At 35.2% G+C, this 19,865-nt stretch overlaps 1 protein-coding gene across 1 annotated transcript; it reads right to left on the bottom strand.

Moving 5' to 3' along the window:
* Positions 1–3,818: 3,818 nt before the first annotated feature.
* On the bottom strand, positions 3,819–5,963 carry LOC111899734 (GDSL esterase/lipase At1g74460). Its single transcript, XM_023895584.3, has 5 exons — positions 5,684–5,963; positions 5,054–5,292; positions 4,565–4,786; positions 4,214–4,463; positions 3,819–4,125 (listed from the first exon to the last, which is right to left on the bottom strand). Exons 1-5 carry the CDS (start codon positions 5,943–5,945, stop codon positions 3,905–3,907), a joined length of 1,194 nt encoding a protein of 397 aa, XP_023751352.1. The 5' UTR covers positions 5,946–5,963; the 3' UTR covers positions 3,819–3,904.
* Positions 5,964–19,865: the final 13,902 nt, after the last annotated feature.

The raw sequence follows: 19,865 nt of genomic DNA, 5'->3' as shown, positions 1-19,865 counted from the left end.
CTCAGACAGGATTTATGTGTTATGTGTTCCGGGCTACGGACTGATGTAGTATGCAGTATATGTATTTATGCTAGACGATATGTGTTATGCTAGACTATATGTGTTATGCTAGTTGATATGTGTTTATGCTATGCTATGATCAGTCAGTTCCGGACTTTGGTCTGATGTAGTTAGTTCCGGACTTCGATCCGATGTAGTCAGTTCCGGACTTCGGTCCAATGCAACTAGTTCCAGACTCCAGTCCGATGCAGGGGACAAGGTCCCAGTCAGTTTCGGGCTTCGGTCCGATGCAGTTTCCGGACTCCGGTCCGATGCAGTGGGCAAGGCCCAGTATGTGCTTTATATGTTTGGATGGTATGTGGTAGTTTGGGGGAGCTCACTAAGCTTCGTGCTTATGGTTTTCAGTTTTTGGTTTCAGGTACTTAGTTTTCAAAAGAGGAGCTTGGAGAGGTTGCAGTGCACACACCATAGTTAGTTAGCCTGTGAATGTTTTACTCTGATAATAAGATTATGTTTTGAATTGATACTCGGAAACTATGTTATGACTTATGATATAGTTTTTATAAATATGGTTTTAGTAATGTTTTAAAAGAATTTTTTAGTCGTGATTTTGGGTCGTTACATCGGGACCTAATCAGGATTTTTACAACACTGGTACATATAATACATGTAACTACACATAGAACACATAATACTCAAGTAATTCAATTTATTTACTTCAAAAGATTATAATTGCTGACCAGAAATATTACATCATCTTATTAGTGCCTAGCAAGAAACATGAGCCTTATAACTTTTAATAAGAAATAATGATCTATTTCCTTCAACAAATGAAGAAAGACAACTATCACATACAATATCAAATCTTCTCAACATGGATGAACACCAACAAAAGTGTAATTGAATTCCATGCTTAACTTATCAACTTGAAGTGAAATGGCCAATCGGTGAAAATGAGGGAAACATCATAACCAAAGCTCAAGAACTTTACCAAAAAGAAAAGAATAATGATTTTAGACATCTTTCGTTTTAGGATGTTGTGAAGGATTTAGAAAAATGGATTGGAGTAAACATTATAATATTTGACTATGGGTGGTTCTAAATGGCATGGTGATGGTGGTATATAGGCTTTATGTCGTTTTTTCCTTATGTTTTAAGTAGACCTGACAAACATGTCACGTCATGTCAGGTTTGTGTCGTGTTAAGAATTTAAACGGGTTAAGAGAGTGTGACCCTAACCCAACCCATTTAATGAATTGTTGTGCCATGTCAACCCATTTTATATTCGTGTCAATTTTGTGTCGGGTTTTAGGTTAAGTTTTAAACCGTGTAAATATGTTGTGTCATGTCGGGTTGAAACCTTTGATTGGTTCGAAAGTATGAGACGGGGTGGTGAAAAAGAAAAAGTGAAACACTGGTGTTAGGTGGTGGAATGACAAAATTTATAGTAAGTTTAGAAGAAATAATAGAAAAAGTAAGAGTTGGGGACGCAAATGGGATAAGTCGTAAGGAAGAGTAAACTTAAGCTACTTTGAAAATTTGAAACACATTCAAACTTTTCATTTCCCCAGTCCCATTCAGCTTAGCCCATACCAAATTTTGATTTTAATTTTAATATTTGAGTTTGGTACGCTACAAATCTAAAAGATTATATATAATTAAATATGTTGTATTCGAATTGAAAATTCTGACTCTAACTCAATCCGTTTAAATTTCGTGTTGTGTCGTGTCACTCCGTTTACTTAAATGTGTCGAAATCATTTACCGATACACATTTATTTTGTGTCGAGTTCATGTTGTGTTGCCGTGTCGTATCAAGTTCCTCCAGGTCTAGTTCTAAGTGATATTGTTTTCCTTTCAATCAATGAAATTATATATATATATATATATATATATATATATATATATATATATATATATATATATATATATATATATATATATATATTCACATGTCAATATAAGGTTTTTTTTTCAATTTTTAAAATTAAAAAGCCACACAATTTTATATTTATATATGTAAAGTATCAAATATAATAATTATAATAAATTGCAGTTAATATGTTTCTTAATTCTTTATTTGAAAATTTTATTTTTTAAAAAACCTTAGTATTTACATTTTACTATTTTATTTTTATTTAATTATCCGTGTAATACACCGGTTTTACAACTTATATATATATATATATATATATATATATATATATATATATATATATATATATATATATATATATATATATATATATATATATATATATATATATATGAAAAAGTGAATATACCCTTAAGAGTATATAAGTTTAGGTACCCAAACACACCATAATACGACGTTTTGCTTAATATATTTATTATAATGTTCTTAAACTTCAACCTAACTTGATTTATTTTCAAGATTTTCCAAATTTCACTATTATTTTTCTCTTACATCACATTTTTTTGTCGAACACCTACTAGACTATATATATTGTACGTAGTTGAAAATTAAAAATATATAAGAGGAAGATAAATGTGTAATTTATAAAAATCATGGAAGTAAATCAAGTTAGAAGTTTAAATTATAAGAAAATTCGACAATTAGAATGTATTATATGATACAAAACGACGTAATATGGTGAGTTTGGGTACCTAAACTTATATACCTTAAGGGTATATTCACTTTTCTCACACACACACACACACACACACACATATATATATATATATATATATATATATATATATATATATATATATATATATATATATATATATATATATATATATATATATATATATATATATATATATATATATATATATAAAAGGTTGCAAAAAACGCTCGACGTTAGCTAGTCGGTGGACTGGGGTCAAGAGATTAATCGGGGGATTATTCGGGTACCATTAATTGCTAATTTGTTGAATTTTAAAAAGTTAAATATGACTAATATCATATCAAATTTCATAAATACCACTAATATGATAACAAAATAGGTTAATATGGTTAAAACAACACTAATAATGCCTTAAATAGTTTACATTGAGATAAAACTTTTTCAAAATGTAAAAATTTCATCGTTTTATAATGTTTCACTTATTATGTATGCATTGATTAATCGCTATACGCCCTCTAATCGGTCGAGCACTGCCTAGGGATTAATCGGAGATTAATCGGGACATAGTCGGGATTTTTACAACAGTGATATATATATATATATATATATATATATATATATATATATATATATATATATATATATATATATATATATATATATATATATATATATATATATATATATATATATATATATATATATATATATATATATAGAAATGGGAGATCAACCCATCCCACTCCCTCCTAGCATTATGGCTTGATTTAGAAAGTCATTTAGAACAAAATCCAACTATGTTTGGGATTTTCAGGTCTTTAATCTTTGTATTACTTTTTTATTTTTTATTTTTGAAGTATTTTGCCTTACACCTTAACATATATTCATTATTTTAATTTAATTTTAATTGAAACTGTAAAGATAGATTAAATATTTTATTTATTGCCTAACTTATTCAATTAAACATACACAAACCATATCCATTTGGGTATCAGGTTTGGTTCAGTTTTTATATAAAAAGGAAAAAACGAACTTAAAAATATGTTTTTTTTTCTTAAAATCTATAGTTTTTTAAAAACTATTTCTTGTGTGTGTGTTGGTACTTATCGTCTCTTCTACATGGCTAAAGTCTTGTCCCCATTATGCGAAAAAGAAACGAACATATAGAGTTACATAAAAGAGAAAAGATTCTCCATCATATCGATTTCAAGAGTCAAACACGTAGTCATGAATATTGTATGTATTCTAACAGTAAGTATGAATCGGTAGGATGAAAAACGATCATATGATCAATCGCTATAATTATCTAATTATATGTTCACCAACTCGGACCAAGTTATTGGTCCTACATATCTCGCTTCACCAAATGCAAACTTTTCCATCATAAGTTGAGCAATGTATTGTGATGGATGAGACACATCCCAAAAAAGATACTCTTTTCTGTCCTTACACAACCTGGCGATCGGATTACAATTGCTCATCGCTCTAAACCTTCCCAATCCACAACACGCCGTATTTACATACTTAATTTCTGAAGAAAATAAAAACAATTATGATTGATGTAACCAACTCCTTGATTTCATGGTGCAACATGATAATGCAATGAATTAAGTCCTTACTATACGTAGCAGGGTTCATGTAGATATCATAAAGTAGGTTATATGAATTTGCATACGAAAAATGCATGTCCTCTGAATTTTCCTGCATTCGTACCAAAAGTCCTTCGAGTTTAATATTGAATTGTTGTGCCAAATCATTTGCTGTTTTTGAACAGTTTCCACCCTTAATAGTGACTCTCATTAAGGGACTGCATCCAACATATGGCACACCAAAGATCCCGAACTTCCTTGCTCCCAGCTTGTATAAAGTCTAAACATTATCGTATACTTTAATTAATTTATACACAATTAGAGTACGTATAATTATAAATGACAGAGTGAACATGCTATAAGAATATAAGAAAGGTTTACCGTTAGGGTGTTGTTGTAACTTTGGATAAGTTTGTCAATGTATGGGTCTGGTTCCAACTTATATCGAAATAGGGCAAAAAAGTTGACATCATTGTTGCCAATACATATAACAAACGTTGCTTTTTCAAAATACTCCTTGGCCTTATCAGCACCCAATTGCGAACTTAGATTTCCATAAACAAACTTTACTTCTTTGAGTTGTTGGGTTATCGACACAGCTTGCTGAAAAAAACGGATATATTATTAGGGCCTAAGAACATCAACAATTCACAGTTTAATAAAAAAGTTAAATAAATGACATGTCCATAATTGATATTCTATAGATTAAACTCTATCAATATGAAATGTACTATTGAAGTTAAGTAGACATTGAACTATTCAATGCATTGTATGAAAATTTTGATAGATTATTCGTATAAAGAGTAGAATGAAGATGTGATCCTTGAAACTTTAAAGATTAGTGCATTGTGGATGGTAATGTGATGTTACATCTATTGCTGAGGTGGCGTCAATAATCCCACATCCTGATGATGCAAAGTTTACGCCTTTGCCAGGGTTCTCCTTCGCTTTAGTCGATGCCAAAGTAAATTTTTTAATGGGACCCTCCCAATGTCTTGTTGAGTTGATGTCAAGTGCTTCCATGAGCCTTTCCTGGAAATTGATTCCGCCGCGATGAATTGCTTGAAATGGTGGTGGACTTGTCACGGATTCTCCAAATGCGATTTTAGCTAAGATGATCGCAAACAAATTTACATAAATCCGTGCACGTCTATATGACAAGAAGAAAGAACGTACAGTTAACTTTTGATACACAAATAACCCTTAGGCCTTAACTATATTTGGTTATTATTTATAAATTCATTTCGTATAACTAGATTACTGCTTTTCGAGATTAAAATGTATATGGATTAATAGTCGTTGCAGAAAATATGATCTACAAACACATGTGTAAATTGTTCATTGATTAATGCCTACACGTGGAAAACTTGTTTCATTTAAGAAAACAAATTAATTTACGCTATAATATCTAACACGTTAATAATATGTAACACTTTAATTATTTATAAATGTATTACCCAGCTTGCCCATTGTGCATCTTTATAGAAAAAAAAAACGTACTTGTAAAATCTGCTAGGTTTTGACCATTGCAAAACCTTCCATTAGGAGTCGAGTTGAAAAAGTCGATACCATACCACGGGAAATTGGCTTTTGCAATCGATTTTAGTAAGTATGTATTTGTTCCAACGTCATATAATGAGTCACCGATTATGAAAACAGCCGTAGTATCGGCATCAGACAAGCTTGGAGAAAGAATCACTACAAAAAAGATAAAGACGAGAGTGTTGATGGGACTTATCTTCATGATGAAACCCAAAAACATGCAAATGATTTAATCAAGAATGGAATAGAAGTGTTTGGTAATGATATATACACATACTTCCTTACATCCCAAAATTTATGAAGAATTTGTTGAAGTGTTTTTCTTGTGAGCCTTAGCTTTCAAAATTCACACGTTTGTTTGTTGTAAATTAGAACGTTTGTTAGTTAATATGAATTACATAATTAGATATTCGCTTGATTAAAGTCAGAGATATATACCTTTATTTTCATAATCATTTTCAAGTCTACTAAAAAGCGGACTTGTTAATTGTTAATTTGTTTATTGTAAAAAGGATAAAGACCGCCCGGGGGATGATCAACTCAGCTTCAAATTGTAATCACAAAAGTGTTGAATAAAATGTTTTTTTTTTCAAAACAAGAAGTATTGTATACTGTTACAATCAATGTTTTAAAAATCGTATTTTTTTTTGTTGAACCGGTCTAATGAACGGTTTACGGTTCAACCGTCGGCTTATGTGTGCCAGTGCTATGTGTCGATAATGAGTTGTATACATTCTCAATAACCTGATTGATCAAACTATTTATTTTTATTTGGAAATTAACTATCTTTTTGATGAACTAAGTGAAATACATAAGTTTAGACATATTAAATTATCAAAACAGACAAAAATCTTTTTTTTTTTCCAAACATATTTCATGCAATATAATGTGTATGCAATGCTTGATCACAATTCAAAATAAAACCTTACGGGCCCTTCCATATCATGCCTCCGTATTAATCATATACATGACACCCTATCAACCTTACCAAAACAAGAACAACAAATCAACCTATTAAGGTATCAGCGAAGATCTACTTCATAAAGGGAGGTATTGTATCAGTAGAGTCTATCCGTATTACATATAGGGATATCATCATTATACAATCACTAGTTTATACTATATAGTCACATTCCATGCTTGAACGATCACCACTTTTCCTTTGACATCTCAACGAGACAATTTCCATGAATGCATGAGATATAAAACCATATTTGCTAACGAGAATATTTTCCTATAATCGTCATCTCATTAATCAGTCAATATAAATACAATGCACACATGGGCATGATACGTATAATACATACACAATAGTATGTCTTAACTAAATATAATACACAATACAAATACATATGCTTAGGGGTGAGTATTTGGACACGTGGATCGAACTGAACTTGCACATGGACATGGACCCTTTTTGGACCCCCGGGCTAGTTCTCGATTCTAAGAGTTGATTAACACCGATCCGGTTTTTTTACCGGTTCGATCCGGTTGTTTCCGGGTAAAAATGTAACATTCACGATTTTGGGGTATGTTCCTTTAAACCCCTATTTGTAAATTCTTTTCATTATTGGTCCCTAGCCGAGTATGCTTGACGTACTCATGAGTATGCTGAGCGTACTAGCTCGAAGAATGGATGTGGAGGCACCCATGTACGTTGGGCGTGCGCGGGAGTACGTTGAGCGTACGCTAAGTAGGGGAAACCCCAAATCTTTAGGGGTTGTGCCCAATTTAAACAACTTATGATGCATTGGGTGCATCTTATGGTCAGCCTCCACTTCTCCAAACCCTAAGAATGAAACCCTGATATTCATTGAGTGTTTATGATCCTTTGTGTGATTTTTGTGGTGTTTTTGTGCCCTTTGAAGGAAGTGAAGCTTGGTGGTGAGGCTTTGGTGGAATTAGAGCTTTGAAGATCCAACATCTTCACCATGTTTGCAAGATATTTGAGGTATAATGCTCATAATTTGTTGGTTCCTTATGCTAGATCTAGTTTAGGGCTTTATTTTTGCACTTTTGGGTCCTTTAAGCCTTGGTTGGTAGTATGGGCTACTCCAAAAACTTGGGATGATAGATCTAGGCTTTTCTGAGGCCCTTTGTACATAATTATGATAACTTGATGGGTTGAGCTCAACTATGCAAGGTTGATGTTCTTCTTAATGGAGTTAAGATGCTAGAATTGGACTTTGTGGTATTTTTAGTCATGCAAAGGCTTAAAGTCTTTGACTTTATGGTTTAGGACCTTAATATGATGTTAGTTTGAGGGTTGTATGTTAAGTTCTTAAGTGGTTTAGACGTTTGATCAAGAACTTGGAATCATACCACTATGCGGGGCATACTCTTGAGTACGCTGAGCGTACTAGGTGCGAGCCCCATCTTCGGATCAATCGCGTACGTAGGGCGTACAAGCTTCGTATGCTAATTAGTGGGCCGAAGGAGTTGTGGGCTTGGTTTATATGGGCTTTGTTTTGATGGGGCTTAGACCTTAACTTCTATAGATCATTTGTGGACTTTGGGCTATCGTTCGACATTGGGCCTTTTTGGATTCGGCCATAATGGGCTTTGGGTGCCATTTAGGATTTTGGGCTATATTGAGTTTTTGGAGCTACTGGGTTGGGCCTCACCTATTGGGCCAAGTGAGGAAAGGGTAAAATGGTCTTTTACCCTTGGAGTTGCACTGATGAATGAGATTCATAACTTTGGTTTATGGCCTAACTTATTAATTGAGTTTTATTTGATTGGTTAGCTCGGGGATTTTCCGAATCAGTAGTTCGAGCTTTTATTTGAGATATTCCATAGCTTGAGGTGAGTTTCCTCACTGTGCTTGGTGGGTCAAAGGCACCAATTCCTACCCATGATTTGTTATGGATAGTATGCTAGTTGTCTGCGTAACTCTTGCATCTGTTGTCTGTGATATGTATACTGGGTGGGGTCGATGTCAGGCGAGGTCTGATGAATGTATTATATGCTATTTGTCTTAGTGATTATTGCATGTGTTTATGTGTCTATATGTATACCATGCAGGGCCCGATGCCAGGTAGGGTTTGATGGATGTAACGAGGCAGGGCACATCCCATGATATTGACATATCTGTTCCGAAAGGGGATCGATGTCGGGCGGGGTCAGATGGGTGTTGGGCAATGGACCATTGTATGTTAGATATGTATGTTATATGGTGTTTTGGGGAAGTCACTAAACTTCGTGCTTACGGTTTTTAGTCTATGTTTCAAATACTTCCGGATTGAAGGGGACGAGCTCGGGATGATCGCATCACACACACACCACATGGTTCCGCTTTTTATCTGACTCTGATGTAATTGGATGATTATTAATATACTTTGATTAGATTATAGTTTTTATGAAACAATTTTTATTATTATAAAAATGAAATTTTTGGTATTAAATTATGGCACGTTACAAAAAACTAGTTTTGGACCTAGTTTTAAAAAAAATATATTTTCAAATCTATTTTCTAATTATCCCTATGATTTTGATAGTTTAACCAAATACCAATTACGTCCCTTTTCCCCATAACCTGTATGTACGAAGACAAATAGAAAGGATATACAACCTGTATAAACTTCAAATATGTTGGCTTTTATCCCCCAATAAAGATACACTATTATAGAATTATTAAATTATGAGTGGGTATACCCAATAATCTCAAATAAAATGTATGTTAATCTCAATATGTTTGGTTCTCTGACGTTGAACGAGATTGAGAGAGAGACAAATCGCACTAACATTATCACAATAAACAATCATATCACGCGTAGGAGACTGATGAATCTCGCGAAGATGATTCCAAACCCAGCACGTCTCGAAAGAGCATTAGCGACCCCCATGTATTCAACTTCAACACTGGATCGAGACATAGTGTCTTGCGGTTTGGAATACCAGGATATTAAATTATACCCCAAAAATAAACAGTAACCAGATGTGGAGTGTCAGGACGAAGGACAACCGGCCCAATCAATATCAGAATACGTAATGGGATCATGTGTAAGAGTGATAGATGTCATTTTATGCATCTTTTAGGGTAATTTATATTAGAGTTAGCATCATATCTTGTACATTTTCATGTTCAACTTAAATGAGTTTTGCAGAAATCGGCCTTGACAGCCGATTAATCAGCGATTAATCGTTTAGCAGCCTTGAACCGATTACGATTAGGGTGCTTGGCAGAAATTGGTCAAAATCAGTAAAACTCGGGCTTGGCGGTACTTGGCAGTCATAGACGAGAAATATTTAAAAATTTAAAAATTTTTAATTTTCAAATATTACAAAAAAATTTAAAATTTTCAAATTTTAAAATATTATACTAAAAATTTAAAATTTAAAATTTTAAAATACTTAATTTTTTAGAAAATATAAATATTTCAAATAATTTTATTAACAATTTAGGGTCCCTGATTAATCTCTGCCAAGTCCGATTAATTGCTTATTGCCAGTTGACCGCCGAGCTACCGCAGAACGATTTTTACAACATTGGTTTAAATAATGTTCACTCATGTCTTTTATCAGAATTCCCGTACTGCTAGTGTCTTTGTGTCATTTTCAGATAATTTGAGTGGAGCGGTACTTTGGGAGCAGTTGGATGCATATTTAGAGCCTAAATGGGGTTGGAATTGATGAAGGATGCTTATGAATGACTTGGAATGATTAAACTGTAGAATTGTGTCTGAATCAAGCCGAAAAGTCAAATCTGCGTTCGCAGATTTGAACATCTGCGTTCAAATAAATGTGTCGAGGATTTGTAAGGTCGAAAAAAATCATCTGGAGAAAAAAATCAAAATTTGCGATCGTATAAGCTATATCTGCAATCACATTTATGTGATGCAACTCAAAAAACTTTAAACATAACATCGTACTTCATTTAATGGAAATTCTGGAGAAAATCCCTATTTCTGCGATCATGTTTTGCATATATGCGATCAAAGATTCTGTTATCTTGTTTGGGAAGCTTCTGTGTTGCATATAAATCCAAGCTTCCTGATAATATTCGAGGGTTAGACGGTTCCAAACGACTAAATATCCTTTTGAAGGCGACCTTTGATAATTTTAAGCACTTTCTGAAGATCTGAAAGCAATGAATCATCTTATACACTTAGTTTAGCAAAAGTAATCAGTTAATGTTTATTTTCACTAGCTTAAATTCATTTTTAACAATGTCTGGCTAAAACCCTAGTTTTCAGTTCTACATTAAACTAACATTTTTCATGTGATTAGTTATCAGATTTGGTTTTCTTTATGTGATTATATCTAGTTGTTTCAGTTTTTAGCATAATGAACGTTTGATTTTTAATTCTTGTTAGTCTGATCACCTAGCTAGGGTTTTATCATTCTAGCTAATCAATTAACAGAATCTGTAATTGTTCTTGTGAACTGGTAATAAGTAAAAAGTATCAGATTGGTTCCATGTTTGAGATTTAACTCTGATATAAACTGAAATTTCATACCTCTACGCTTCCAAACTTTTGAGAAGTATTGGGTATTGCTGGGAATTTTACATAGATCTTAATGTAACGTTTTGATCTTAATTAAGAGCTTATTTAATTTAGAAAGTAAAAAGTTAGTGTTAAATGAAGAACTTGTTTGGTTAACTAACTAGGTAAAAGAGATTATACTAGAGCTTGTCAGTTTTTTCACAGTACCAGCTTAGATAGAACACATTCTGAATAACCAGATCTGGGCTAATTCATGATTAGGAAAGTCGCAGCAGAAATGAATTCTTTTTAATTATTGATTTTTATTTAGTTTATTTTCATAACAATTTTTAGTTTTTAGTTTAAATTGAAAACCCCCTTTTTATATTTTCTGTTTAAATGACTAGTATGTGCATTACGCAAAAAGGCATTGACCATTAGGCCGTGTTCCTGAGGATTCGACCCTGCTTCCATGTGCTATTTTTAGTTGCAATCAATAGTAAAATATTATTTGCTTCATATGCTCGCGACAACGTGTTAACAAATTGACGTTGTTTCTGGGGACATGGTGCTTTTAATAGTTTTATGCCAAGAATTTTTCACACTGGTACAACCCTAGTTTTTGATCCAGAAATTGAAAGAACTGGAAGAAAACTGAAAAAAGAAGAAGCAAAGAAAAAATTAAGTTGGTTTCTTTGGTTCATCGTCTTCAGTACCTCCAGAAATCACCACGCCACAAGGCAGTCCCTTGTGGAACGAATCATATCTGACTTTCTGAATTTTCCCCAAAGTACCCCTATCTCCACCTTCTGATAACCCCTTTAAAACTTACTTTCCACCATCCTCACTTAAGTCCGAGCAAATAGCTTCTTCTGAAACCCAAGCTGAAAAATATGAAATAGCTGAACTTTCGGAATCTGAAAAATCAGTCATGAGTGACGCATGAGACAAAGAAAAAAAGACTCTCAGAGAGTGGGTATCTACACCACATTCTCAGAAGCTCATAATTTCGAACTCAAATATGGGCTGATACACCTTCTTCCTATGTCCAGAGGCTTGGAGAACGAACATCCACATACATTCCTTAACGAATTTCATGTGGTATATTAAGGAATAAAGCCACATGCATTAACTAAAGATTAGATAAAGTTAAGGGCATTCCTTTTTTCACTTTAAGATTCAGCAAGAGAATGGTTGTACGAGCTCCCATTCGGTTCAATCACAACTTGGACAGAACCCGCAAAGTTATTTTTAGAGAAATATTTTCTAGAAACTCAAGTTTCGAGTCTTCACATAGAAATCCTTGGTATCAAACAAGGAAGAAAAGAAGAGTTACATACTTACAGGGAGAGATTTACAAAACGGTTGTTTAGTGTCCACAATATGGCATCAATGATTATCAACTGCACAACTGTTTTTGTGAAGGTCCAACACCCATAGAGCGACGTCTAATAAATGCTTCCAGTGGCAGTTCCTTAGGTGATATGACACCAACAAAAATCCGAGAGCTGGTTGAGAAGTTGGTGATAGAGTCGAAGCATCCTGGAAACAAACACGAGTGATATACTAATCAACCATGAGTAAAAGAAGTCAGCAATGCTCATCTGGAGTCCCAAATTTCTGAACTAACAAAAGTTTTTTATTACAGGCGAAGGAAAAAGCAGTGGCAAAGAAACAATGCAACATCTGCTTAAAAAATGAACACCAACAAATATTTGTCTATTATTTCAAGAAGATGTGGCTCCAATAAAAGCTGTCGGGGGATAACAATAGAAAAAGTTTAATCAGCCTATATATTTTTATCAGAACAATTATCAGCAAAGACACCAACTTTGACATCTTCCGGTATTCAGCAGCAGCCGAATGATCAACAAAACTTTCAGAATCAGCGTCAACAAAATTATTAGAGTCTAATTTTTTAGAACCAACCTTCAAATCAGTAAACCAGTAGTTCCGGTATAGCCTTAGAATATATAGTAAAAAGTATCGCCATGTAATGTCTGCAGATTCGGGCTAGTAAATTTAAAGACAATAAGCATTAAAATGACTTTTGAATGAATAATATTAACCAATTCATAGTATATGTCACAAGGATTCTGTACATATAAAGAAAGCTAAAATCCGTCTTATAACGAAGAAGTTATGAACCGTCGAAGTTTTACAGCTAAACCGGCACGACACCACGTAATGTAAAAAGTGAATTTTTGATAAATTACTTTTTAGCCTTAGGGACTAAACAAAAGTCGTAGTATATGTTAAACTGAGAGCATGCATATAGAGAACGTCCAAATCTGACTTCGTTAGATGAAGTTATGATTTTTCTAAATTTGACATAAGAGTATGCATCTCGGAAATCTAATTTTAGAATGATTGATTTTTAGCCGACACAATCTAAACGAGAATTGAAGATCTTGTTAATAGGAGCTCAACTTTATAAAAACAGACAAAAATGGATGTCGGATGACAAAGTTATGAAATTTTAACGGACTTTATTTTTCTATGTTTGTTAAAATATAAGTTCAAAAATAAATTCAAAATTCCCCGATAGAGTCTAAAGGAAAGTTCTAGATCACGTTGCTACCTACATGTGGATATAAAGAACTTCAAAAATGGAGATCGTATGCAAAAGTTACAGAATTTAGAAGTAAATTAAATTATGAGAGGATGCGAGGTTGACACATGGCGTGATCCTGACCCTCCCTTTCTCTCCAAGACTTCGCTTCAGATGATGACACCTGCTCCTCATTTGCACAACATAGAGCCTCATATGCGCAATGTACTCTGAAGCTACGCCCCGTGTAGTTCGAAGCCTCAGCCTATAAATAGGTGTGGGGATCACCCCAAAAATTCACTCCTTTCCCATTATGTAACGCCCCGATTCTCAGGTATTGAATTATGTTGAATCTTTTTAGTCTTTGGGTCTACTCGATGAGTTGGTTGCCTTACTCATCGAGTAGCAGTGGGCTGGTCCACGTGTTTTAGTGACCTACTCGTCGAGTCCAAGAAGGGACTCGACGAGTAGCAGTTGGTAGACGAAACCCTAAATCCTGGGGTTTTTCACCCAATTTAAAGAAGCACAAGCCTTCTTTGGCCTCTTTACATTCCATTGCGAGTCCAGAAAGGCCCTAACTCGAGTGTGTGTGTATTCTTTGGAGGTTTAAGATTGGAGGTAAGTTTTGTTGAAGGAATCACTTGGGAAGCAAGCTAGTTGTTGCAAGAGTTTGAGGGTTTCAAGTTCTGCATCAGAAAGGGCTCTCTTAAAGGTATTAGATCATTTTTCCATTGGCTCGTTTTCTCCTAAACCCTTTTGTGCATGAGTTTAGGAAATGGTTTTTGTGTTTAAGCCAAGATTTGAAGTTGTAACTTCAGATCTGGACTCCCTTTGGCTTCTAGATTCATAAATCCATCAACTTTGCCTAGTATGAGCCTTCCCCCAAGGATGTGACTTCATTGCAAGCTTAGTTGTGCCATTTTAGGGTCTTAAATCGTTGCATGTACGTAAAGTTTGTAACTTTACGTGATTAGCATGCCTAAGGAAGTTGGATCTGCAATTTGGGGCCTTGGCGTGGCTTAAAAAGTGTCTGCATTGTTAAAGGGCTGAAGGGACTCGGCGAGTCATATGAAGATAGGCATTGAACTCGACGAGTTAGATGAACAACTCGGTGAGTCTGATGAAGATTACCGTAGACCCGACGAGTTGGATGAACAAATCGGCGAGTCGGTTAATGTTTCCCCAAATTGATGAATGCGTGTGAAACTGTCGAGTTGCAAGAAGGAAACTTGACGAGTGGCCTTAGGGTTCGATCGCGAACCTTAGTAACTCGACAAGTCACTCCGGAGACTTGGCGAGTGAACGAGTATCTCGAGGAACTCGGCGAGTAGCCGAGGGTACTCGACGAGTAGGGGTCAACATGGATTGTTGACCTTGACTGTTGACTTTGACTTGGACTAGGGGTTGACTAGTTGACTTATGGGGTACCTTGAAGAGTTGGGAACTTACGAGTATGGTTATACTATGATAATAGGTGGTGGAGTTTGTGGCAGTGATCCGAGAGTTGGAGTTTATTTACTAAGTCGGCATTTGCGAGGTGAGTTATGCTCACTATACTAAGGGGTCTAAGGCACCAAGAGTGGCCCATTGAATATGCTATCCTAACAGTGTTAGTATGTTGAGTATTAACTTAATGTTGCATGCTCAATGGTTATGCCAGTTAGGTAGATCTGTAGGACTACTTGTGTTGTTATATGATTAGTTGCACGCTTAGTGGTTATGCCAGTTAGGTAGATCTGTAGGACTACCTGTGTTATATGATTTGCATGCTCAGTGGTTATGCTATATGTTGATATGTTATGTGGGATGGGTTGAGCTGGGACTACTTCGTGCGGTAACCAACAGACCCAAGATATTTCCAGTTACGGGCTAAGGGAGACTTGTATTGTGGGCTCGATGGCAAGCCAGATGTGAGCTATGGGCCTGCAAGGCAATCCAGACTCACACTGTTGGCCCAGGGGGTAATCCAGTCTGTAAAGATGCGGATCCGTTGCATTCTATTCAGTTTGTTATGTTATGATTTTGCTGACATGGTTATGTGGACTGTATGTGTATCGGTATTTTGGGGGAAATTCACTAAGCTTTCGGGATTATAGTTTCAGTTTATTGTTTCAGGTACTTAAGGGGATCGGGGCAAGGCAAAGGCGTGATCTTACAGCTCCTCACTTTTTATGAATTTGTTTCTGGGATACTCTGATGTGATACATTTTGAAAACAAGTTGTAATGTTTAATGGATTCGAAGTGTTTTAAAAGTGTAAATTGGCTTGAATTTTTATGGGTGTTACACATTATTTTTCTCTCAATTACATCTCTTAGCCCCTCCCATTCCCTAGTACTTCCTAAGTGCAAGAGGCGAGTCCCGGAGCCCTAGAAGGCTCCGACGAGAAGAGCTTTCGGCTTAGAAGTTCTGCCCCCGCAGAGCCCGGCTCCTAGCCAAACACCATTGTAAGTGAGTTATGCTTTCCCTACTTTAAGTATAACTTATGTTTAAGTTCATTATCGTTATTATGAACCTATAAACAATATATATGATAAGTATTATAAATTATACAACGTGTTATTATAATACCTTTTAATTGCTCGTGGTACAGGGAATCTAGTTTGAAGGGCCGCGTAGGGTTGTTGGATTTTAGAACAACTTAAATGCCAAAATGGTCCTGCCATCCGGTGTTTCATGTCTGGCCCCAGTCTGTACATAGTAGTTGAGAATTATTATTTAGCACTTATAAAAAAAATTATAGCTTGTAGACCTTGAGTTAATAATTAGTCACAATAAATATTAGATTAAAATTTAGTGATAATGACACTAGGTTTCGTCGAAGGTTAATAAAATTGTTAGAAGCGAAGCGCTGCCCGAGTTTGGAGTCGTCACTTTAGCAAGTGAGTGCATAGTCTTTTCCATGAATATGATTTTAATACAAGTATTAATTAAAGTATTAAATATATTTTTATGTGTGAAATATTTGATATTGCCTGAAAGACATGTTAAGAGCATATCTGAAGATATATGATGATTTAGGATACAGAGTAAACCTAAATTAATTAAGAGAAATATTGGGTAGTATATTCTAATGAGTACGAGTGAGATATACATTGATGGTAGAACTTTAAAATTTGTCATTTATTTGAGAGCATGGATTAGACATAGTCATTCGTCCCTAGTCCGAGAGTATGGAGTGGGCATAGTCATTTGTCATTGATCCGAGAGCATGGATTAGACATACCTGATCCGGGAGTATGGATTAGGTAAAAGCTGTTAATCTTGGATCCGAAACTATGGATCGTGTCGTTGTAAGGATCGACGGGGTGGGGTAAAATTGCTTTTATGAGGTGAAATTGTATATATTGTGAGTTCTAATATATATATATATATATATATATATATATATATATATATATATATATATATATATATATATATGATATAACATTATGGGATTGAAATCCCTATGTACTCACCAGGTTTCCCAACCTGACCCACTCAGTTTATTTGTATCACAGATGTCGATATGAAGTGTGACATCCCCAAAATCACGGCCAGAAAAGACCGGTTTGTTTATGCTTAGTAAAAATCAGAGTACTTCATTTTATAAAAGTGTTGCAGAATTTGTTCCCAAAAAAACATGGTAAATATGTTATTAAAACATTTTCGAAGAAACCTATTTATTTCGTTTTAAAACGTTTGGGATGTCATCGTTAATACAAAAACATAAGCATAAACAGAACTTACAATTGTTTACACTAGTGATCTACATCTCTTTAAATCTCTCAGTGTAAAGTGACTTCATATCAACACCTGTGATATAAATAAACTGAGTGGGTCAGGTTGGGAAACCTGGTGAGTACATAGGGTTTTCAACCCACAATAATATAATTATTATGTTAAACAATCAAAAAATCCACCCAATTACCCATCCCATTATCTTCTTTACTCTTAAGGATTTAACCTAAGAGTCATCTATCCTGCATTCGTTTATTCCGAAGTCCCTTACTTCCAGGGTTATAGGACTGGCACTAAATTCATAGCTGCCAATGCTCGTTCGTAAAGCACTAATTCCATAGCTGCTATAGTTTATTCGTCGGGTACTAAATCCATAGCTACCAGTGTTTATCTAATAGGTACTAAGTCCATAGCTACCAATTCCTAACAGGTACTAAGTCCATAGCTACCAGTGTTTAACTAATAGGTACTACGTCCATAGCTACCAATTCCTAACAGGTACTAAATCCATAGCTACCAGTGTTTGTCCAATAGGCACTAAGTCCATAGCTGCCGAGGTTATTTATTAGGCACCAAGTCTATAGCTGCCTATGTTTACTCACATCATCTTTTATCTCTCGTCATTGATCTACCCATGTCATACCCAACATATTCGTATATATAAAATACGTATACAGTTTATATCATTTTTAACATGTATAAAACGTTCATCCAGCATAGACAGCAAGTATTCAGATAATATGCACACATAGCACGTAGTTTATATAAAATACTTCATATCTATGTGTAAGATAAAAGTAACTATGCACTCACCTGAAAGGTGGTGACTCAGCACTCGGACAGCGCTTCGGTACTCTCAAAACGATTTTCCTTCGATAAAACCTAGTATCAATACCACTAGGGTTTAGTCTAACGATAACTGCGACTAATTAATAGTCTAGCTATTATTATTATTATTATATAAGCATTAAACGATACTTATATAACCCATAATAATAGCCCAAGTACTTATTATAAGGTCCTAATAACATTACTATATTAAAACGTAAGCTAAACAAAAGATAGGTTAGGCGTAGCTCACTTACATCGGGTTTTCTCGAAAACCGGGCTTCGCTGGAGCAGCGTTCCCAAACCGAAAGACCCCTTTTCTCGGGACTCCAGGAGCCTCGGTGCTTCCTTCGGGTGCTAGGGGGTTTACCTAGGCTTTTAGGGGGGGTTTGGGGGGTTAGAGAGAGTTTAGAGAGAGAAAGAAGTGGGAAAAGGTGTGAGAAATGAGGGTGCCCCGGCTTGCTTTTTATAGGCTGGAAAAGCCAAAAACTCGTTGAGTTGGCCTCAAACTCGTCGAGTTCCAGGCCAGGTGTCACCATCTGGTGGCTAGCCTTGGGGAGGAAGCAACGGCCATGATTGCGCCACGTCACCCAATTTCGCACAGCAGCCTCCCGACTTAGAAAAATCATAACTCTCGCATTCGAGCTCCGTTTATGACGTTCGTTTTTTCCATGTGTAGGTAAAAACAAGATCTACAACTTTCATTTAGACTCCGTCAGCTAATTCTCGACCGATCTCAAATTTAACAGTAGGAGGCGTTTAGACTGTTAAATGACTGCGAAGAATTTGTAACTCCTTCATACGAACTACATTTTCGTCCATCTTTTTACCGTTGAGTTCCTATTAATGAGATCTTCAACTTTCATTTAGGTCACGTAAGCCAAAAACCGCTCGAACTAAAATTCGAGTTTCGGGCTGTACACTGCTAAGCCAAATCTTAGAAAAATCATAACTTCTTTATACGAAGTCAGATTTGGGCGTTCTTTTTATGGATTTTCTCGTTTTAACATATTATATGACTTTCGTTTAGATAACTAAGGCTAAAAAGTCCTCCATCGTAAATTCACTATTTACGTCTCCCGGTGCCGTTCCGGTTTTGCCGTAAAACTTCAACGGGCCATAATTATAACTCGGATTTCGGCGTTCTTTATATGTACGGAAACCTTGAGACATATTCCACAACTTGGTTAAGATTATTTACTCTAAATAATCTTTTGTCGAAAAGTCGTTTTCGACCCTTATTTCCTCTAAATTGACTAGCCCGGATTTGCGGGTGTTACAATTATCTCCCCCTTAGGATGATTACGTCCCGGAATCATCAACGAAACAGGGTCGTATAATGACTCCATACATCATCTCTTCATCCTAGGTAATAATTATAACTTCTACATTCCTTCAAGTCTATCTCTCAGACTTATTGACTGTATGCAGTACTCGATCGTGCACCTGCTCTCTACCTCAAGCTAGACTCCCAATTATGACCTTCAAGTCACAATCTCGATCCTTAATGGATACGAAATTGAGATTATCTCTTTTATTACTACTATGGATTGATGTGTCATATTCTAATGACCTATCATCGTATGTTGCAACACTTAGACTTAGGTCTCTTA

The sequence above is a fragment of the Lactuca sativa genome, chromosome 4, assembly GCF_002870075.4.
Source record: "Lactuca sativa cultivar Salinas chromosome 4, Lsat_Salinas_v11, whole genome shotgun sequence".
NCBI classification, from domain to species: domain Eukaryota; kingdom Viridiplantae; phylum Streptophyta; class Magnoliopsida; order Asterales; family Asteraceae; genus Lactuca; species Lactuca sativa.
Note: the sequence above shows the minus strand (reverse complement) of the source record. Positions and strands in the feature narration are given on the sequence as shown.

Bases quoted from the DNA above. Each gene is read 5' to 3' on its own strand.
- LOC111899734 (XM_023895584.3), bottom strand. From the start codon at position 5,945: ATGTTTTTGGGTTTCATCATGAAGATAAGTCCCATCAACACTCTCGTC. The intron at 5,293-5,683 runs GTACGTTTTTTT...CGATCATCTTAG, and splicing joins AAACCTAGCAGATTTTACAA to CTAAAATCGCATTTGGAGAA. The intron at 4,464-4,564 runs GTAAACCTTTCT...GATAATGTTTAG, and splicing joins GTTACAACAACACCCTAACG to ACTTTATACAAGCTGGGAGC.